At 44.3% G+C, this 23,742-nt stretch overlaps 1 protein-coding gene across 2 annotated transcripts in view; it reads left to right on the top strand.

The window, feature by feature from the left end:
• LOC121270895 (paladin-like) overlaps nucleotides 1-23,742 on the top strand; it is a 260,286-nt gene that overhangs the window by 195,195 nt on the left and 41,349 nt on the right. Inside the window, exons 19-20 of one of the 2 annotated variants that reach the window (XM_041176469.1) lie at nucleotides 12,938-13,093; nucleotides 21,750-21,884. In XM_041176469.1, coding sequence (XP_041032403.1) covers nucleotides 12,938-13,093; nucleotides 21,750-21,767 — 174 coding nt within the window. In that variant the 3' untranslated portion in view covers nucleotides 21,768-21,884. Of the gene's footprint in view, nucleotides 1-12,937; nucleotides 13,094-21,749; nucleotides 21,885-23,742 lie in introns of those variants that run through there. The other variant, XM_041176468.1, reaches the window with a different exon arrangement.

A 23,742-nucleotide genomic window follows, 5' to 3' on the forward strand; every position in this document is an offset into this window, starting at 1 on the left:
GCACTGCCAACTGTGAAATCAATCTCTTGTTTCTATATAGCAAAGCACTTTTTCACATTTTTGATGGCAAAGTTAAATTGAAACTCTTTTTCCATTAATAAATAGTGCAGACTGGTTGCACTTTTTTACACTTGCAGTCTTCCTCCTTCTTTTCATGAAGTTTATGGCTTGTTCTTTTTGCCCCAGTTGTTTCTGCAGGAAAGTATCCCGAGACCCGATGCAAAACCCAGTTGGGTCAGTCCTCAGCAGACCTCGTGTCTGCTTTTGTGCGACTGCAGGTTGTTCCAGCCAAGTCTGTCCATGGGCTTGGCAGAACTTCACATATGGTTTGGATTTGGTTGAAATAAAGGCTGACTTTGAATAAAAGAATGGTGAACCTAACCTTGTATGAACAGTCAAATAGAACTGTGGTCACTTGACTGAAAGGCAGCACCTCTCATATTCCTGGCCCTGTACGGAGGTCAATGCTCGGAGTCCATGCTTAGGTTCAGTGACTCGTGATTAATGGATTAATGACACTTAGTGTCTCAAATCAAACATTTATTGTATCTAAGATATCAGAGGCTTTTAAGCAACATTTGGTGAAGAGACTCCAAGGTATATTTTCAAAAGGAGAAAGAAATGTTTAAGAACATTGAGCATCAAAGCTCCACTTCTCTGGGTTAGAATAATGGAAACAATAATTAGCCATTTGGCCCTGGTTTTTTTTGACAGGTTTTAATACCCTCCTGCCCCTGGAAAGTGCTCTTTCTGCCAGTCTGAAAATGTCAACCAGTAAAAGGTACCTTTCTGAATTTGGATGTCCCAGTGGTCTATGGAGTGTCAACACGTTGCCCGGAACCTTCCAGCCCCTCACATCGGCAGGATCTTCCGGTCTCGCCGATGTGAATGGAGATCTCAATGGCACGCCGGCCCTGTATGGGGGGGGGGACTGGAAAATTCTGGCCATTGATAGTGCAACCGAAATCTAAAGAGTTTTTAGGTTAGAGAGTGATGGGTTTAAGAAACAAAATGGGGTTTAAATATCCATTGCAGAGCAACTCTTGCTGAGTATGTACTGGTATTACAAGTAAAATACTTCCAAGATCTCTTAATTTGCTTTAGCTGCATTGGGCAACTAGAGTTAGGGTAAAAGCAAAACACTGCAGATGCTGAAAATCTGAAACAAAAACAAAAGCAGCTGGAAAAACTCAACAGGTCTGACTGCATCTGCGGAGAGGAACACAGTTAACGTTTCGAGTCCGTATGACTCTTCATCAGAACTAAGGAAATAGAGAAATGTGGTGAAATATAAGCTGTTTGAGGGGGGTGGGACAGGTAGAGCTGGATAGGAGGTCAGTGATAGGTGGAGTCAAAGGAGAGATTGCCAAAGATGTCATAGACAAAAGGACAAAGGGGTGTTGACAGTGATGATATTATCTAAGGAATGTGTTAATGGGGACATTAAGGTAGAAAGCAGGACAAGCTAGTGGCAGATGGCCCTAGTGGGGGTGGGGTGGGGGGAAGGGATTAAAATTGACTAAAAGGTGGAGATAAAACGATATAAATTTAAAAATAGGTGGGAAAAGAAAAATATATAGTTAGGGATTTCGCAGGATCCATTTGTTTTCCCGAAATGCGTATAGAATTCCTGATACTGTGGGCAAGGTTTTCCGTTTGGGATCAGGACCCCAGCATTGGTGTCAAATGCGAGTCCTGACCCCACACTGGGTCGGGAGCAGGAACCAGAGAGCAATGTTTACAGGATAAGCCAAATTCATGGGCAGAGGGTGCGCTCGCTGTCTAATTAAGGACGGCAGACCTGCTCTTGAAGCTGGAAGGCCAATAGGAAGCCCTCCAGCCCTGAAGGAGCTGCGGCCTGCAGTTCAGGTAAGTGAGAAAGAGGGGTGCCTCCATTTCGAGACCCCAACAGCACTTCTAAAATATTCAAAACTAAAAATGGCTACAGGGTGACCTACAGCCCCACCCAGAATGAAGAACCAGTAAAAACTGGGAAATAAGAGTACTTGTCCGAACTGGTCTTGTATACTTTAAAATGGAACACCAGTAAAACTGGGAAATAAGAGTACTTGTTCGGACTGGCCTTGTATACTTTAAAATGGAACACCAGTAAAACTGGGAAATAAGAGTACAGGTCCGAACTGGTCTTGTATACTTTAAAATGGAACACCAGTAAAACTGGGAAATAAGAGTACAGGTCCGAACTGGTCTTGTATACTTTAAAATGGAACACTAGTAAAACTGGGAAATAAGAATACTTGTCCGAACTGGTCTTGTATACTTTAAAATGGAACACCAGTAAAACTGGGAAATAAGAGTACAGGTCCGAACTGGTCTTGTATACTTTAAAATGGAACACTAGTAAAACTGGGAAATAAGAATACTTGTCCGAACTGGTCTTGTATACTTTAAAATGGAACACCAGTAAAACTGGGAAATAAGAGTACTTGTTCGAACTGGTCTCGTATACTTTAAAATGGAACACCAGTAAAACTGGGAAATAAGAGTACTGGTCCGAACTCTTTGTTCCTTCTGGGCAGCTATGACCAGGTAAGTATGGTGGCTGTGGCCTCCTGACCTTCCTCTGATCAATGGCCTTCACTGGGCTTTTAATTACTTTATTAAGCCCCTTGCCATTTGTGGGCAGGTAGTCGTTGTTGCCGATCCATCCTCCAGGAAAATGGTTGGGAGTCGGGATGGGTGGCAGGGAACCAGCATTTCAGCCAGTGCTGGGAGATCCCATGCCTGCCTCTGCTCCCACCCCAAAATCCGGGCCCCGTGTGTCTGTGAACAGTGAGGGCTTATGGGACTCCAGAACCCCGGGCTTTATTTGTCCCTTCATTCAGAATTTGCCCATTTGTTTGACACATGCAAACCCCTGGCTGGTGTGGTGACAGGATGCTGATGTCCAGCTGTATCACTGGCTGCTGACATTGCTTCTGGCAAAAGGAGTGTTCGTTAGAAACTAAGATGTTCAACGGTGATCCTATTTCATCAGAGGTCCTGTAACTATTTCAGAAACAGCTTCTTGGATTCCAGTAACTTCTGGCAAAAAGAAAATGCTGGAAATAACCTGCAGGCTGCTGAGCATCTGACAGAGAAGTTACTGATGCTTCACCTCAGATGCCCGTTAATGTAACTTATATGCATTTATGTGGTAACTTTTAATGTATTAAAATATCCAAAAGTTCTTCGTAGGAATATTGCCAAACAAAAATCTGGCATTGAGCTACGTTTGGAAATATCAGGACAGGCAACCAAAAGCTGGGTAGCAGAGGCAAATTTTAAGGTGAAGAGAACATTATAGAGAATTCCAGGACCTAAGGCCTAGGTAACTGAAGGCATGGTCACCAGTGGGAGGGGAAATATGAATCAGGGATGGGCATGAGGCCAGAATTGGAGGAGCACAGAGATCTTGGAGGCTTGTAGGGCTGGAGGAATTACAGAGCTGGGGACTAGCAAGGCCATGGAGAGATTTGAACACCAGCTGAGAATTTTATAATGAAAATGCTGCTGTATCAAGGCCAAATGCAGGTCTGTGAGTATAGTCAGGGAGAGGCGAACAGAGCTTGGCGTGCGTTATGGAATGAGCAGCAGAGATTTGGATGCAGTGCGAGGGTTTGCGGGAGTAATGTGCGTGATAGGTAGCTCGTCTACCGCACAAATAATGCAGCCTGCACACTGCTCTGGTTTGCATTGTGAAATGCTGTTTTTGGGGGAGGCACTCCTGCTTACAAGCGTAAGAACATAGGAGCAGGAGGAGGCCTTTCGGTCCTTCGAGCCTGTTCCACCATTCGATAAGATCATGGCTGACCTGGTTGTGGTCTCGATTCCACTTTCCAGTCTGCCCTCACACCCCATGCAGCACCCATTTACATTTGCCAGTGTTTATAAAGGCTCCCGCCCCACAAAAATAAAACGTTGCATAACTTTAAGTGCACACTTGATCCAGCCTCAGTTTCACTTCTGTCTGGTGCACATGACACACTTCCCTTAAAGTGATGGCATGTTGCTATTCCTTAAAAGTATATCACAGCACGCACAACCCTTTACATTTACACTGTGCATTATCTATCTACAAGGTGTACTTCCCAGCTGTGCTAATTGCCTAAAATGCAGTATTCCCAGAAATCTGGGCACAGTTAGTGCACTGTGGGCGAGTCTTCCTGGCTCAGATGTTGCAGGTCATGCACATTTGAATACTTAACTGTCCACAATCTTTAGAGGAACGGTGGGAGGAATGCTAACTATGTGCTCTTCAATATGTGCAAGTATGTCACCGTTAGTTGCAAATATTGAATATTTTACCAGAAGAATATAAATCTCATTGCCATTCAGAGAAGCCTAATATTACACAGCAATGTAATTTCATTCATGGGATGAGGCTGTCGCTGGTTAGGCCAGCATTTATTGCCTGTCCCTAATTGCCCTTGTTCAGAGGGCATTTAAGAGTCTGGAATCACATGTAGAACGGACCAGGTAAGGACAGCAGTGAACTGGATGGGTTTTTATGACAGTCGACAATAGTTTCATGGTCATCATTAGTTTGTTTATTAAATTCAAATTCCACCATTGCTGTGGTGGGATTCAAGCCCAGGTCCCCAGAGCATTACCTTGGGTCTCCGGATTACCAGTCCAGTGACAATACCACTGCCTCCTCATGTTTCAGCAGTTAGAATAGCATAAAGGGGTCTATCGAGAGTGAACATAGTAAGGGAGTGAACATAGTAAGGGATAAACAGGTGAGATACAGAAACAGTCGGGGCCATTTTCAATGTTGCTCTCCGGAACGTATTGGCAGAAAGGATTACCTGTTGTAGAACCTGCCCGATTCTTGTTCTGCTGAAATCAATCAAGTGAAGATCTGGTGGCTTCTGAAACAGGCAGGAAATCAGCTCCCCCAATTATCCTGGATAAGTTTCAGTGGAATGTGAAGCACCTGGTCAGGGGAGAGATTTCACCCAAGGCATTTGGCACAATTGTCCTCAGTAATCCAGTGCTATGCATACATTTGGACCACACGTTTTGTGGATGTACAGGCATCCCCAGCAGGAACGTTGCTTGGCGTCTCCCCATCGTTTCATGAAATCTCCCAACAGGCCGTCCGAGAGCTTCTTGTTTTGAACAGTCGCCCAATTTCTGTTTCTCTTTGCGGCAAATGGGACCAGAACAAAGAGAGGCCGACAGATTCCGACTCAAAATAGCGCGGGCCTTGTGACTTGCTGAAAGAGGCTGATTAAATGAAGTGAAACTTTACGAATGGCCCCGTCGAGATGAATAAGTTTTGGCGAGGTGAATAGGAAAGAGGGCGGCGTGTCAAGGGGAGGCTGCTGAGTGCCTTCTTGCCAGCTTTGCTTCAGAGTTTCACCAGAGGTCAGCCTCCGCTACTTGCACTTTGCAGACAGAAACTCAAGCGCTTTCTTTGGGTTTAAGATTGTCTTTGGCATCGCCTGCAGCCTCATTGTTCCAAAGAATCAAAAATGCTATACAGCCAGCCAAGACAAACTTCCCTCTGCACACTCTTTACACAATGGTAGTTCATGCTGTGAATCCCACAGCACATTTTGATTGCCTGCCCCTTATTGGCCTGTAACTTCCGAGCTCCAGGGTGTCGGACCTGGGGGTATCCCAAAGAAGCGTTGGGCAACCCCACCCCCGGAAGTTTCCAGTAGGGACTGCAAGACGAATGCCCTGGAAGTTCAAACTTCTGATGGGTAATTGTCCCGACTGGGAACCAGCCAGAATTGCAATTTAAATCGCAAATTTTGGATGGTCCCAGCTGTCTTTACAGCAACAGTTACCCAGAAATAGCTAAAAGAATTAAAACCACTTCGAGCTTCTGGGTAACTATTGTACTGACCCCACCCCGCCACCATTGGCATACTCAACTACTCCTCACCACTACATCACCCCACCCCTCCTGTCTCCCCATGGGACTTGCTAAACCCGCACAGGATCCACCCACCCGCGCCCCCCCCCCCTCCAGACTACCCCGCAACCCCCCATAACTAGCCCCCTCCCTCCCCGACATCCCCCAACCTGCATGGGACCTCTCGGTTTCATCCCAACCTGACAACCTGAAACCTCCCCAACGACTGACCCCTCTCAACTACCTGACCTCCCTCGGAGTGGCCACCCAACTGATTCCCCCATCTGTTCCCACCCGCTCCCCCCACCCTCCCCCCCCCCCCCAGGCTGACTGACCCTGTCCCCGACTGCCCGCCCCAGACTGAACCCCCGGCAATCCTACCCACTTGCCTCATATACTTACCTTTCTCCCTGACCTGGACCTTTAAACTTACCTGGTTTACGGCAGCTAGTGCCATTAAAAAAGGGGGCAAGGCTTACTTACCCGCGACAGAGCTGCCCTTGACCATAGACCCTGGTAGCACATTGCACTTCCTCGGATCTCCCTCAGCCTGAGTCGGAAAATCGGGCGAGATAGGATCGCCCGGATTTGATGGTAAGAAATTATGAGCGGAGTGGCAATCTGACTCAATTGTTACTCCATCGGAATTTATAAAGAACAAAGAAAAGTACAGCACAGGAACAGGCCCTTCGGCCTTCCAAGCCTGCGCCGATCATATTGCACGTCAACTAAAACATTTTGCACTTCCGCGGTCCGTATCCCTCTATTCCCATCCTATTCATGCATTTGTCAAGCTGCCTCTTAAACACCCATTATGGCCCATTGTGTTCCACATTGGATCTTTAAAATGGAAGAGATTACAGGGGGAACGTGTGTCTCATAAGAAAATTGTAGCAGTAAATAAAACAATGACATAATTCCATAAAATTGTAATTTTGCCAAAAAACCTTTTATGGAATCGTATTTTTTCTATTTGTATTTGCGATGTGTGACACTGGTGAAGCAGTATTCACTCTCCATCTCCACATACCCTGAGGACATTAACAGTCACCCACAAAGTGTGGATGGGCGATCCCATGAACGGGTAGGGGTGGCAGGTTTCCTTAATGAACCAGTTGGGTTTTTTTTATGACATAATAAAGGGGAAAGGGCTAAAATGTGAGGTATTAAGAATAAGGTGAAGGCCACGTGCTTTGTACTCTAATTGAAGGATTCCAAAAAGCTATACAATGAATGGGCCCGAGTATCTAAATTGACATCTTTACATTTTCCATCTTGTTTGGTCTCAATCATGTCTAGGGCACTTGCTAAACAGGAATAGGTACAATCAGGGTTGTGAGATCACCCATAGGATCTGTAATAAGATCACTTCATGAAGTGGTCCAGGCTCATGCTTCTAGCTATTCCATCCATGAACGCAACCCATTTCTCTGGAGCACCTTGTAGAAACTTTGTGCTGCACATGGTTTAACAAACATTCAATGGAAGTGACAGCACCAGTAGAGCTTTAGTACCCTTAATACCCTCTGGCAGGATCAGGGCTCTGGAACCACAGCGCCCACCTTATAAAAGGTTCCTCAGACACCAGTCAAAGCTGGCGGTATAAGAACATAGGAACAGGAGTAGGCCATAAAGCCCCTAGCACCTGTTCTGCCATTTAAAGAGACAATGGCTGATCTGCGAGCTATCTCCACAGACCCACCTTTGCCCCATATTGGATAATGACAACAACAAGGCCCCTTTAACATAATGAAACCTCCCAATGCCCTTCATTATCAAATGGAAGTATAAGACCGAGCCACATAAGAGCTATTAGGTCAGATGAGCAAAAACTAGGTCAAAGGTGTAGATTTTAAGAAGTGTCTTAAAATTAACAAAATTCTATCAATCTCAGATATAAAATTTACAGTTGAACTCACATCAGTTGCCATTTGTGGAAGAAAGTTACAAACTTCTACCCTTTGTGTATAGAAGTGTTTCCTAATTTCACTCCTGAAAGGCCTGGCTCTCATTTCTAGAATATTCCCTTCTAGTCGTAGACCCCCTCCAACCAGTGGAAACAGTTTCCTTATGATCCAGACTAACTAGTGTTACCTCTTGTCAACCAGAAGAAGCTGAAACAAGGGCCCCTATCTCCATTCCGTCCACTAACGCAAACCCATACTTACCCCAGTGGGGCCCAGAACATTTTGTCTCCTATGGCTTCCTCATTGTCCATCAATTCTGACTTCTGTTCACTGGAAGCGACATCGCCCTCGTCTTCCTCGAGCAGGGGTTAGAGTCAGGAGATGCAAAAGAGGTCACGGTACTCCAGGCTCCATGGTCCAGGATGGTGGACCTGATAGATCACCACCAGCTCCAGCCATCACACGCCCAGGCCCGGCCCTGAGTTAAATCAGTACGCTAAATTGTCCTGATAAATTCACCCCATTTTACTTAAGCCTTCTCTGCATCTGCTTCGGTTTACGGGGTGAGCTATTGGCTGCAGGATATTGGGTGCATGTTGTCAGAAGGCTGGAGGTAGGTACCAGCGATATGCAGTATGTGGTTGCTCATTGTCTGCCTGGGGTTAAGCTGTTGCCTCCTTCAGCAGTGATATTTAATGCAGTTTGAGAGAGGTGGTTTACGTTAGCTTCAGAAAAGGGGGTCCAGATACTTACCCAGGTTTAGTCTTTGTTTAAACTATGGAAGGGTTTCCCTGGGAAATTCATGTACAAATGGCTGACAGATTCTTAAAATATTCTGCAACCATTGAACCATTTAGTTTAAGCTAGTTAATGACTATATAATCCAGAGGCATGTAGCACAAACACATTGTGTATATATATATATTTCTTTACTCTTCCACGCGAAGTGGACATTGCTAGTAAGGCCAGCATTTGTTGCTGATCCTCAACAGCCCTTTCTAGGCCATTTCAGGGCACAGTTAAGAGTTAACTGTGTGGGTCTGGAGTCACATGTAGGTCAGACCAGGTAAGAATGGCAGATTTCCTTCCCTAAGGACATTAGTGAAGCAGATGGGTTTTTATAAAACAATTGGTCATAATTTTGTGGTCACCATTAGTGAACCTAGCTTTTATATTCCAGATTTATTAATTTAATTTGAATTCTACCAGCTGCTATAGTGGGATTTGAACCCATAGCCCCAGGGCTTTTGCCTGGGCCCCAGGATTACTGGCTCAGTGACCTTACCAGTATGCCACCACCTCCCCCATGTATATCGCTAATCGATCCTAGTATCCACAATCTATCTAGCCAAAACAATGGGTGACACAAGCCATTTCTATTTTCAAGTGTTTTGACTGTTTGCGAGCTGCTGTGAATACAAGCTGATGGGCCGAATGGCCTCCTTTGGTACTGTAATGAGGCTGTAATTTTTGTTTTTGTTTTAACGAACAGTGAGTCATGGTGATGACACTCGCTGTTGGAAGTGCCAACCGAACAGAGTCAAAATGGCCGTGCAAGTCCCAATTCACTGTTGCTGCAGCTGATCCATTCAGTAGTGTCATTACTATCCATTTCACTCGTGGCTCTATTTCAAACTATATTAGGAACTCGGGTATCTGGCTCCCGCAGGTGGATGGCAGCCATTCTCTCAGTGATATGTCATGGGCTGCAAACACTGCCAACCACACAATTTAACGGCTCCTAGACCCGAATTTTTCCCGCATCAGGCAGGCTCAGTGGGAGCAGTTAAGGCCCGCCCTGCGTGGATTGCGAGCGGTAGCGCTGAGCACTACCTGTGTGGTGGGGGGGTGGAGGAGGGCGAGTCGGGTCTAGCGCGCAGAAAGAGCGCTTCAATCTCCCTGAGGCATGGAGCCGCCTCAGGTTGATTGTAGCGCTTTTTTAAAAAAAATAAAGATATTCAAAATTGAATGAAACATGTCCCCTCACCTCATGTGACTGTGTCCCATGCAATGGGACATGTTTTTATTTTCAAAATAAAGTTTTTACTTAATGTGTATCGGATTTAGGAAACCTCATCCCGCTGATGGATGAGGTTTCCTGAAAAATGTAAAGGCCGCTTGGCCTTTTTGCCTGCCCGTCAACCGTTAGTGCAGCATAAATTTAAAGCTAATTAGGTCCTTAATGGCCTTAGTAGGCCTTTCAATTATTGGTGGACATGCAGCCAACTCCCGGCGCATGCCTGCGCAATGAAATATCGCGTGAGTGTGCAATGATGTCAGGACACACGCCCGACATCATTGCGCATCATATTGCGTTCCGCCATGTTGGGCCGTAGGTAAAATTCAGGCCGTAAAAGCAATTGTACTGTGGATGCTGGAAACCTGAAATAAAAGCAGAGAATGTTGGGAAAAACTCAGCGGGTCTGGCGGCATGTGTAGAGAGAGAAATTGATTTGATGTTCTGAGTCCAGTACTTCTCTTCGTTGGAACCCGAAGTTAATGGCTCACGTTGGTACTGTAAATTTTGGAGCCACCTTTGGAAAAATTACCACTGGGATGAAGAAATGCGTTAAAATGATTTGATTGAAAATGAATCTTTTGTAGTTCTGATCAAATTTTGACATTTTCCTTAATGTTTGAACATTTTTATTGTTTTCATTGGATTTCAATTGTTACGTTGGTGAGCTGTTTCTCTAATAATATATAATTTTTTTTAATTGGCAAGAACTACTCCTCCCAACCCTCATTCTGAGGCACTATGCAGATTAGGAAGATTAAAACTTTGAACCCCAATTTGTTCTCTGCCAGGGTAGTAGAACAGTTACTATGCTGGGCTTGGAGATGAACGTGGGGAGGTCAGCTTAGCTCCCAACTCCTCATTATCCAGTGACTCCTCCTGGAAAGAGTGAAGGTTAGGACAGGATTGCTGGTGACGCCCTTCCCAAAATTTAGTAGCCTGGACAGATTCATTGTTTAGGCCCGCGTGAACAGTGATCAGTTGCACCAGATCCAAGTGGTATCTGTCATCTCTTAGGGATTAAGAGGAACAAAGCAGGAGGGAGAAAATTCTATCTACAAGGCACAAGTCAGGATTGTGATGGAATACTCTCCACTTGTCTGGATGAGTGCAGCTCCCACAACACTCAAGAAGCTTGACACCATCCAGGACAAAGCAGCCCACTTGATTGGCACCACATCCACAAAACATTCACTCCCTCCAGCACTGATGCACAGTAGCAGCAGTGTGTACCATCTACAAGATACACTGCAGGAATTCACCAAGGCTCCTTAGACAGCACCTTCCAAACCCACAACCACTACCATCTAGAAGGACAAGAGCAGCAGATAGATGGGAAAACCACCACCTGGAATTCCCCTCCAAGTAACTCACCATCCTGACTTGGAAATATATCCCTGCTCCTTCACTGTCACTGGGTCAAAATCCTGGAACTCCCTCCCTAACAGCACTGTGGATGTACCTACACCACATGGACTGCAGCGGCTCAAGAAGTGAGCTCACCACCACCTTCTCAAGGGCAACTAGGGGTGGGCAATAAATGCTGGCCCAGCCAGTGAAGCCCACATCCCACGAATGAATTTAAAGAAATCACAATCTGCTTTCCCAAAGCTGGAATTACCCTGAATTAGCAGTGCCTCTGTGCAAGATAATTCGAGTTGATGTGGGGTACATTTCTTTAATGAATGTTGTGCTTGTGCCTTTGTCGATGAACGATTGGTTCAAAATAATTGGCAAAAGGGGTAAAAGTGATGTGAGGAAAAGCATTTTCACCCTGAGAGGGTGGTGGAGGCAGGTTCAATCAAGATATTCCAAAGGGAATTGGATTGCTATCTGAAAAGAGAGATTGTGCAAGGTTACGGGGATAAGGCAGGGGAGTGGGACTCGGTAGAATGCTCTTTCAGAGAACCAGGGCAGACTCGATGGGCTGAATGGCCTCCTTCTGCACTGTAAAAGATTCTGTGAATGAACAGGATTAATTTCAAATCAAATACAGTTGAAACGAATTAGATTGTTGAAGAAATGTACATACGGAAATGAATTGTGCAATCAAAGAGCATATCAGGATCTATAATAGTTTAGCCTCATTGAAGAAATGTTATATAGTCCTGCACTGCGTAGAAATCACTGCCCCAATTGTAAATGTTTGTTGTGTCTCTTAAATGCTGCCGTATTCTTGCAAAAGGAGCTGTTCTACATTTCACTAGCTTTCACCAGGAGCCCGTACCATTTGAGTTTCCACACATATCATCGCCAGTTCGTGTTGCCTGTCAAGAGGAGGTAAGGCAGGACTGTGCTGTTGTGCACAAAAAGGTCAAAAGACTAAGTGGAGAAAAGGAGCAGTGAAATTGCCAGTAGGGCTAAGCTTGGAGTTTTATTAATGTACGCAGGCCCTCAGTGAATGCCTCAGCAGGCCGAGGCACAGTCTGCAGTTGTAGCCAGGCCATTCAAGAGATTTTTTTTTGTGAGAAGTGGTTGAAACTCAAAGCTTGCTGTGTAGTCATTTTTTTTTTCCAATTTCAGTGCATCGAGGTTCCCAGGGCAAACGTTGGAATGTGTGACTCAGGGATTATGACTTGAGCAGTGGGAGAGTTGAGGGGGCAGAGTGGTCAGACATTGGTCGATATTGGGGTCACTGAGAGAACGTCTCTTAGTCTATTTGTTAAGAGGAGATGATGGTGTGGTGGTAATGTCACTGAGCTAGTAATCCAGAGGCCCAGACTAATGCCCTGGGAACATGAGTTCAAATCCTACCATGGCAGCTGGTGGAATTTAAATTCAATTGATAAATCTGGAATCTAAAGCTAGCCTCAGTAATGGTGTGACTGTGAAGGCTATCGAGTGTTGTAAAAAAATTAATGTCCTTCTGCCATTGCTATTTGGTCTGGCCTCTATGTGACTCCAGACCTACTGCAATGCCCCAGCCAGCCATGCAGTTCAAGGGCAATTATAGGGATGGACAACAAATGCTGGCCTTGCCAACAATGCCCACATCCCTTGAAAGAAAAAGTAAACTGTTTCCTCAACATTATCCTGGGAGACAGTTTGTCAGTGTCGTAAATGCAGTGTTTTTTTAAATATATATTTTTTTGCAATTCTGTATTCTTTTGCTGAAATGCAGCAATTTTGTTTTGGCCGTTGCAGATAAAAACAGCGAAAACAGAGAAGGAGATGCAGATGTTGCAGTTGCGGAGTCTGCAGTACCTGGAACGATACATTTACCTCATCCTCTTCAATACCTACTTGCATTTGGAAAAGAAAGATTCCTGGCAAAGACCCTTCAGTGTTTGGATGTATGAGGTAAAAGTAAATCCCTTTACAGCGATGATACAGTTTTAACCTATTCTCCTTCCTTAGAGAGAGAATCTAAAGTCTCAAACAGGTCAGCAATGTGTTCTTGGTAGCTGGCCTCTCAGTGAACTCCCAGGAGTTCCAGTGTGACATGTGATGACTCTCACACTATATATACACCAGATGGGAACCTCAGCTATAAAGCTGTCTCATCACCTAGAAACGAAGCTTATGTAGAGGATCAAAGTATTGGATTCGTGGTGGGGGGGTAGATTATCTTTCAAGGATTGAGAGTTGATGTCTTTCAGATCATCCATGAACTCCTGATGACAGTACCTTTGAAGATGGATGTACCGAAAACGTTAGCTGTTTCTCAATGACAGGATTGGGCCTGCTCAAAGTATTTCTGTTTGGAAGCAAAATCGCTGTTTTTAGAAATTATCACAGTGCTCGTGGCGGCCAGAGTTAATGTCAAAAGTTTGTAGCAGTGAGGTATTTTTGTAAGTGTTTGTTCCTAGTGGCATATATTGGAATATTTTGACCCCCACCCACCATTGCATGTTTTTCCACAATTTGCCCTCAGGTCTTTGGGAACATGTAACCAGTGAATGACATTGCAGCTGGGATAATAGACATCACCATTGGTTGCCTCAGCACAATGCTAGCTATGAAGAATGGTGAAGTGGAAGGGTTATAGTTCACATTTGGAAACGTGGAGAACTGCAGTGAGCTCAGGGAGGTGTATTTTCTGCTGTTAGACCTGACACCTGAGATGAGATACACTGCCAGAAATCTAAGTTAAGAAAAATTGTTACACAGGTCAATAGCTTTCCTTTGCAAATGGCATCCAAGTAATACGAATCCAGTTAAAGGAAAAGGAAAAGGACACAATTAAACAAGTAGCTACACATTTATCAGATTCAATAACTAAGTGACTCTTGGTGGTGTAGGGCTTGAATCCATGACCCTTTTCAGAGGTGAGAGTGCTACCACAGAGCTAAGTTTGACATTTTAACTCCAGCATATAAACATAGGTACCGGACTTCGTATCTGGGAAGCTTGGGACCAGACGTGTGCTGGGATTTGGCGATTTTATGGATTTTGGGTCCTAGGCCTAACATCTACTCAAAGTACACTAAATAAAGTATGAAAAATAAAGAATAAAAGGGTTTTACACAAATTGCTACCCAGGGCGCAAACTTTGAATGTAGCCAGTTTATGGGTCCTTCTGGATTTTGGGACCCCAAATAAGGGGTCCAGTACCTGTACATCAAGTCAACAAAAAGATTTATTCCTTAGGAAGCAAATCTGTAACTGGACTCTGACACTTGCAGACGCCACCTTTCTTTTAGTCACCTGCTTTGGCCTGTTATGGAACTGTAGAAACTTAAAGCACAGAAGGACACTCTTCAGCCCACCCTGCCTGTGCTGACTCCTTGTTAGTGCAATTCAAAACTAATCCCAATGTCCTCCTGTCTACAGAGTACGTTTGTAGAACCATAAAGGTTCATACCACATGAGGGGGCCATTCATTCCATTATAACTGTGCATTAAATCCTTAACCACACGATGGCTGTGGCTGAAAGTACTTTAAAACCATAAACAATAAGCTCCTGTCTAGGAGAGTATTGTCAGAGCGTTCACCGTCTATTAAACATGGTTTCAAGCCTTCCCGATTTTCACTGACGGTTCAGATTGATTCTTACATTTAACAACTAAATGATTAAACTTACAGCACAAAACAACACAACAAAACAAAAAAGGCCAGAAATGTTCAAGAAGGGAGACAACATCCATGGAGAGAGAGACTAAATTTGCTTACACCAACATATGTACATTTTCCAGCAGAGATCACTGGATGGTGATTCTGCATAGGAATCCTATGATATTCCTCATATCCACAAAACATCAATTAAGGCATTTTCAGCTACCCCAAAGCAATCGCTAACTCAGTATTTATGCAGGCTTTGTACAAAGCAATGTCTTTTTGAAGTTTTTGTGAATCATGTTTCTAGGTGGCAGACAAACATTATGCATGGATTCCAGAATTGCACATGCATACATGTGTGGCGAGGAGGCTGGACAAGCCTGTATTGAGTTTCATGAGAGACAATGGGACATGTATTATTGTGATTTCTCCGAGGCCTGTATGTGCCGATTATGTTTTGTGCACCTCTCAGAATTTTACGTGTTTCTCAGTGGCTCCCAGGGATGGACCTTGGTGAAAAAAGTTGGCATGTAACAAGGTGGGATTTTTCATTATATGCTCTGGCCTGAATCTTCTGGTCGGAGTCCGGGGGCGGGACCCACAGGCGTGAAATGACGCGCGGTGACATCGGGCACGCATCCCGATGTCATCGCGCTGCCTCGCGATGTTTCGTTTGGCAGGCACGCACCGGAGTCGGCTGTGCACCCGCCGATAATTAAAAGGCCAAGCGGCCTTTACGTTTTTCAGGAAAACCTCATCCACGGGTGGGATGAGGCTTCCTAAAGCTTTTACAAATAGAATGAAAACTTTTGGAGAAATAAAAACCGGCCCCATCTCATGTGACACAGTCACACGAGGGGACCTGTTCCATTAAATTTTTATTGCCTTTCATTATTTTTCTCAAAGGTGCTTCAATCCCCCTGAAGCCGCTGCGTGCCTCAGGGAGACTGAAGAGCTCTTTTGTGCGCATGTGCGAAAGAGCGCTGGACCCAGCTCTCCATCATCCCCCCCACCCCATCCGCACAGGTAGCGCTGCTATTACATTGGGCAGGCCTTAATTGGCCTGCCGCGTAAGATGGTGGCGCGGAGCCAATCGCAGGCCGTGGTGCGCTCCACAACTACCCCCACTCACTTCCCCCCCCGCTCCGAGCCTGCCTGACACGGAGAGAATTCAGGCTTGGAAATATTTTAACCTATTAAAGCTAGGCTACTAAATTTTTCCTAAATAAATGTCGGTTCTTCAGGAACCATGTAAAAAATTTATTGTCATTTCGACGTTAGAAATGTTGGAAACCACTTGGAGGGAGCGCAGCCTGGGTTTGCCAGAACGATAACCTAAAGTTCAAAGGTTAAATTCTGAGGAGAGGTTACACAAGCGAGGATTGTATTCGCTGGAGTTTTGAAGGATGATTTTGATCAAAGTTTTCAAGATTTTAAGGTGGACAGATAGGGTAGCTAGAGAGAAACTGTTTCCACTGGCTGGGGAGTTGAGGACCAGGGGGGCAGAGTCTAGAAATTAGAACCAGACCTTTCAGGAGTGAAATCAGGAAACGCTTTGACTTACACAAAGTAAAAGTTTAGAATTCTCTTCCACAGCGGCAATTAATGCTAAAATCAGTTGTTAATTTTAAATTGAAGATTGATAAATTTTTGTGAGCCACAGTTATTGAGGGATATGGGGAAAAGGTATGTATATGGAGTTAGGTTGCAGATTAGCCATTACTTCACTGAATGGCAGAATTGGCTACAGGGGTTAAATGGCCAACCCCTGTTGCTATATACATAAGCCATTTGACTTCAATTAACACGCTTTAGTATCGCGGTTGAACCTGAGCTGCTTCCCTCTTCCCGGGGACTGCAGTGAACAAGGCAGGTGCCTTCCATCGCTGCCACCATGTCATATCTGTCCAGGACAGCAATGTCATCTACTACCTCTGTGCACATTGCTAAATTTGGTATCAAAACAAAAAAAAGAATGCACTGGAAATATGCAGCAGTTCAGTCAGCCCTGTGGAGAGAGTCGATGTGGTGCCCTCTTGAGTGTGGGCTTTGTCTGCAGTTGTAATCAGTTCTTTAAGGTAACTGTTGCTCAGGACCACAGAGGAGACACTGTAATGCACAACAAATCAGTTTTCATCTCCATCTAGCGGAACCTGAGGTCAGTACAGGGATACATCCCTATCAAGATCTATGAAGTAAACTAAATTTTCTCCTGCGTTACTTCATTTATGGTGTGTTACAGCTTTTAGAACCCACTCCTATAATATCCAGAACAATATTAATGCAGAAGCAGCAAGCAAGTATTCTGCTCTTAGGAACAGTGTTGCAGATTGAACCTGAGAGCAAGAATCCTAGACCATGATTTGTCTGCTTTCTGAGGCATGAGTAGTTACTGCTCTTGTAGAAGGAACAGTGGTTGAAATGAGTATTCCTTTAATATCAGGTTGACAATCATTTGAATAACTGCTGTTAGCTATGAGTTGTGGTAAAGGAAACCATTTTTCATTGAAAACCTTTCTGGCAGAAAGGTAGAAATTCGGGGGGAGGGGTGGGGGAAATAAGTTCAAATCCAGAGTGTTTTTTTAAGGCTGTGCATGCTGTAACTGGGCAAGTCATCCTCCAACAATGTTTGGTTTATGAAATATCTGTGCACATTTGGCTCAGTTTCCACAGAATGTTCATGTTTTTGTTGGTAGTCAGAAGGTTTAAGGATGTAAACGACACTTCCTTTCATTTCACACCCATCAATTAATAAATTGATGATTCGGGGATAATTAATAAATAAAAATAATAAAATCCAGAAGACAACAGGCAGAATTTAAAGTAACTGGCCCGGGTTCAGCTCTCTAGTTGGAGAACCGATGGAAATCTGCATCACTTCTGAGGGGGAGGCCCAGCCAAATTCTTGGCCAGCATCAGGCCCTCGTGGGGACTCAGGACTCCAGGGCTGTAAATCCCGCCCACCCAGAGCTGCTGGCCAATCAGAGGCCGTCATCTCTCCATTGCTGGCTGCTCGCCATTGCCAGCAGCGCCACCAGGAGCGATGGCTGATCCCAGTAATGCACTCAGGGAGAGGCTCAGGATCATTGAGTGACCCAGGCCACAGGTGATTGAGGGCAGGGTGGTGGTTGCAAGGAGGCATTTGCAAGGTGACAGGGAGGTTGGAGGCAAGGTCAGGCAGCTTTCAGCTGCCAACTCCCCAACCCTCAGCCCAATGTCCAGCCCCTCAATCGGGCACTGTGCCTTTGAAAGAGGAACCCTTGGGAAGGCCGCCGGCCTTCTAAAGGCATGAGTGGGCTCAAGGATAATTGGTGTCAAATGGCTTGATAATGAGCCTGATTGACAACCCACCGTGTGTGGGCGAGTTTCCCCAAGGAACCATTCCTGCCTCCAACTTAATTGAGTGAGGATTTTCCACTGCAAGGAGACTAAGTGTGACCCCTCCTGCAATGAAATGGCGGCTCCCATGTTTGTTACCACGGTGAACTGCATTAAATCCAACCCAACATTTGCACAGTGCTACTTCTGTGCGGACATGCTGTCATTTGATTAGGCACAGAATTTGTCCCAATGAAAATATACCAATACACAATGTATCCATCTACATGTCACTTAGCAGATGAATCATTGGTTGATTTCGTTGATGATGTCTTTTTATTGTTAACATCAACTAGATGACCTCTACCATCTACAATGATAGGCCTGACACAAGAGGACTGCCCATTTTTATAACTTTAAAGGAAATCCAAATTTGAGGTGATGTGACTTTATAAAATAAGTTTGTGAATTTTGTTGTATCTAACGGTCCATGAATTTGCTTTGACTTCTTTACAAACTGCTACTGTTGACTGAACCTGCACTGCAGAATGTCCTGTCTATCCTCATTGTTACATCTGACTGAGTCAGCAGCGGGGGGGAGGGGGTGAAAGAGAGAGAGAAAGAGTGAGAGAGAAAGTGCGAGAGAGAAGTTATAACCTCTTCCTATTGTTGGTGTCTCATAGGAACTTCTGGGAAAACTACAAAATGAGAAAAAACAGCTGTAAGTGAAACACTTGGAATGGGATTTCAGTTTAGAATGATTTTGAAAAGAACTTGATGGTTTTAAATATATAAATTTAATATTATCAGTAAGCTAAAGGATTGGGTAGTATTGTTGGTTTGTGCACTAGCCTTTCATCTCTTGGGAGTCCTGAATCTGTGGTCAGTCAGATTTTAAAAAAAACTTTCATTTCTGCTGACTGCTGAGGTGTTCTGTACAATTATTTTGGACATTTCCAGCCAAGTTTATGGTAGTTGTAAACAGTTCAGAATTTAACTAGTTATCATATGATGCATGACGCCATTACAGATCAACATTACTACAGAGTGTCTCTTGTTTTTTGGTGTTAAGGAATACAGAGAAATAAATGCAGCAAAGCATCCTTTTGAACAAAACAGTGGTGACTCGACATGTTCTTTGCCCATCAGTGCCAGTTGTTTCTTTGCCAGGAATAAAGCAGTCCAGGCACAACATAATAAGACCTGGACAACATTTAGTCTTGGGCTGACAAGTGGCAAGTAACATTCGTGCCACACAAGCGCCAGGCAAAGACCATCTCCAACAAAAGAGAATCCAACCATCGCCCCTTGACATTCAATGGCATTGCCATCTCTGAATACCCCACTATCAATATCCTAGGGTTACCATTGACCAGAAACTGAACTGGACTAGCCATACAAATACTATGGCTACAAGAACAGGTCAAAGGTTGGGAATTCTGCAGAGAGTAACTCACCTCCTGACTCCCCAAAGCCTGTCCACCATCTACAAGACACAAGTCAAGAGTGTGATGGAATACTCTCTGCTCACCTGGATGAGTGCAGCTCCAACAAAATTCAAGAAGCTAGCTACCATCCAGGACAAAGCAGCCCACTTGAATGGCACCCCTTCCAAAACCTTCAACATTCACTCCCTTCACCACCAATTAAGAGCGGCAGCAGTGTATACCATCTACAAGATGCAGCACTGCAGCAACTCTCCAAGGATCCTTAAACAGTGCCTTCTAAATCCATGACCTCTACTACCTAGAAGGATAAGGGCAGCAGATACATGGGAACACCACCACATGAACGTTCCCCTCCAAGCCACACGCCTTCCTGACTTTGAACTATATTACCATTCCTTCACTGTCATTGGGTCAAAATCTTGGAACTCTCTTCCTAACAGCACTGTGGGTGTACCTATACCACATGGGCTGCAGCAGTTGAAGAAGGTGGTTCACCACCACCTTGCCAGTGATGCCCACATCCTGTGAAAGAATAAAGACATCTGAAAGATGCCATTGAGATACTAGGTAAGGTAGAGGCCATATGGACCAAGGAACATCCATTTAACCCATTATGCCCACCTACAGAGAACAAGTCAGCTTCTTTGGTACCAGGGTATGAAATCCATGTGCTCCCATCACCTAGAATCACTTTGATTATAAATCTCTAAAAACACTTTGTATTCAAAGAAAGATCGATAAATTCTTTGTAAATTCTGGGAGCTATCTTTCTTTTTGTAGGTCCAGTACACCTACGTAACCAACCACCCACAATTGCAATACGGTAAAATATAAAATCAGCTTTCATTTAGCATCTACCTCACTGCAGATTAACGTGATATTTAATTGACAAACTAGAGACTTTAATCCTCATTATGCTTTTGTGGATAGAATTGTGACCAGTGTAAATATACCAGATATGGTATTGTACAGGCAGGGAATAAACTGATATGCAAAAATAAAAAGGTCCACAATCTCTGAAAATACAACCTATATTAAAATTTGCTGAACACCAAAAGCTCCATTAGATCTCCTCTTTATTGGCTGCACCCCACTGTCAGGTGATCTGTTGAAGTAGATGGATGCTGTTTATGTTCTTGGTCCTCTTGATTGTCAATGAAGTTGGTGAATATTTGAGGGACAAGCACAGATTCCATTAGCTCCTCCACGTGATCCAGTTTCCCAAGATGCCCACATATCATTTGCTCCCAGTTGCCAATTCACATCTCAAATGCTCTCTTTAAAGGAAGAGGCATTGCCTTCATTAATCACTCTTGTGCTCTATCCAGCCAAATATGTCTTGAATGACCCCTTTAATTACAATCTACAAGTTGAGCCATTTACACAAAGCAGCCCAGTAAATTAGCAACCTTTAATATCTCAGACAGCATTCTCAGTTTTTGGAGACAGTACCCTTAAGTACGTTTATGTGAATAATCAGTTGGAAGCAGCAATTTAAAGGTTGATTCCCCAGTCAGCAAGAAATGTATTTAAATAGATGGAAAAATAATGATTTCCTGACTGGAGCTCTGCTTCTCATCAGGAGCACAACAAATATCAAACAGTGTAAGTCTAAGGTGACTTAATATTTTTTTAATTAAAAAGAAAGCCTGGTTTTTCTACGGTACTAAAGTTGATTTCCTGAGCTGACATAGGGCAGGATCTTGGCCCTGCCCGTCTCTGGGATCATCCAGTCCCTGCCAGAAGTCAGTGGACTTTTGGCTGGTCCACCGCATTCCCAGTGGCGGGTCCCACCACAGTGGAGCTGGAAAATCCCGGCCAAAGACTAAGGACACTTCGATCGGCCACGCGTTCATTCACCATCTTTACAAGACCAATTTACTTAAACTAAAATGTCCAATTTTAACGAGAAATTCTCACAGCTGTGGGTAACTTATTTCATTCAGAAGTGTCCCACTGAGCCTAAATCATCTTGAGCTTTGACTGTTTCATATGGGCAAGGGGAGTGGGCATTAATACCCTCTGATCCTCTTCTGTGATTTTCATGTTGCTTGTGTGATTTCTGTGGGCTTTTTCTGGTATTTGGTGGCACTTATCGCTGGATTAACACTGGGCATTGTAACTGTATTTGGAAGCTTTCCAGTGCCTATCTCTTATATGTTGCTCACTGATTCCCCCTCTGATTGATCAGAGTCATATCCAGTCGTGAATTGTGGTGGACGATTAAGCAACTCACCAGACGAGGAGGCTCCACAAATATCCCCACCCTCAATGATGGGGGAGCCCAGCCCATCAGTGCAAAAGACAAGGCTGGAGCATTAGCAACAATCTTCAGCCAGAAGTACCGAGTGGATGATCCATCTCAGCCTCCTCCAGAGATCCCCAGTCTTCAGCCAATTCGATTCACTCCACATGATATCAAGAAACAGCTGAAGGCACTGGATAGTACAAAGGCTATGGGCCCTGACAATATTCCAGCAATTGTACTGAAAACTTATGCTCCAGAATTAGATGTACCCCTAGCCAAGCTGTTCCAGTACAGCTACAACACTGGCATCTACCCAGCTATGTGGAAAACTGCGCAGGCATGTCCTGTACACAAAAAACAGGACAAATCCAACCTGGTCAATTAGTGCCCCACCTGTCTACTCTTTATCATCAGCAAAGTGATGGAAGGGGTTGTCGACAGTGCTATCAGGCGGCACTTACTCAGCGATAACCTGCTCACTGATGCTCAGTTTGGGTTCCGCCAGGTTTACTCAGCTCCAGGCCATATCACAGCATTAATCCAACAGAGATGCTGTGAAAAGAATAAAAGAAACACATGCAGAACACAAACTACCAGTATGCCCACCACCAGCAAGTTAATCATGCTTTTTTTTTGGGTGGCACCATTGAATCGGCTGTTGGCAGTTTTGGTAATTTTGCTAATGCTACCATGTTGCCCGCCAGTACCATAAAAAAAATCCAGATGCCACTTATTTTGAACCCTTACTCTCAAATTCCCATGTGTATACTGAACGCTCCCAAATGCCCAATTTATTGCCCCTCCCAATACTTTATTCATTGAAATAAGCATTAAGCCAGACTAAGGGCCAGAGCCAGACTGAGCGGCTTGGTAAGTTATTTCAGAGGGTAGTCAAGAGTCCATTAGATTGGTGTGGGACTGGAGTCACATGTAGACCAGACTGGCTAAGGATGTCAGTTTTACTTCGCTAAAGGATATTAGTGAACTCGTTAGGCTTTTAAAACAAAATGGCCCTTTCTTGTTCACAGTCCATTTTACTGATGCTTTTTTAAATTGCCAGCTTTCTATTTTGCACTGAATTCAAATTCTCAAGCTGCTCCAATGGGATTTAACCTTACATTGTTTGGATTATTAAGTCCAAGTCTCGAGATTACTCATCCAGTAATAAAACCATTACATTACCATAACCCTTTCAAAATTTCCCTTATTCTAGGAAAACGATGTGATCAGTAATGTTAGTTCAGCTTGTCATGAAATCTTTGAATTGGCTGGTGACTCTCTCACCCTATTCTTGCACCCATGGAAGGGATTTTCTGGTTGGCTATAGGGTTGCCAACTGTGATTAAATGTATTTCTGGAGGTTTCATCACATGACCTGCCCCCACACTCCAGCCATTAGTCGGCCAACACATCCATCTTTGTGAAGTACTGCCCTCCTCTGCCAATTGGAAAGCAAAAAGACTCATTACCCAATAGGATGATGGTTGACTGTCAGCCAAACAGCCTTTTTTCCCATTTTCAATATTATTATATCTGGTAAAGAGAAATATTCAAAGAAAATGACAAAGGAAAACTATCTTTTTAATATCCTGATGATTTTTCTCCTGGGTCATACACAGCAGTGTCCTGGAGATTGACTTTCAATTCTTGGAGACTCCAGGCCAATCCTGGAAGGTTGGCAAGCCTAGCTAGCCACCAAATGGTTGTGGTATTGGCGGACTGATCCACTTTCACTAGCATTTTTCCAGCAAGCTGCAGATGCCAAATGCCTGCCCCATTGTAGTTTACCAAGCTGCTGAGGAGCAAAATTGGTGTGCCAGAGTTATGTAGCCTCCAGCAGGCAAGACTAACTGGGAGTAGGAGTGAACAGGGATGGGTGGGTAACAAGCCAGGATATTTTTGAGTACCAGAGGAACATTTCTGCTCCCATGAGCTG

Source organism: Carcharodon carcharias, chromosome 28 (assembly GCF_017639515.1).
Source record: "Carcharodon carcharias isolate sCarCar2 chromosome 28, sCarCar2.pri, whole genome shotgun sequence".
Lineage (NCBI taxonomy): Eukaryota > Metazoa > Chordata > Chondrichthyes > Lamniformes > Lamnidae > Carcharodon > Carcharodon carcharias.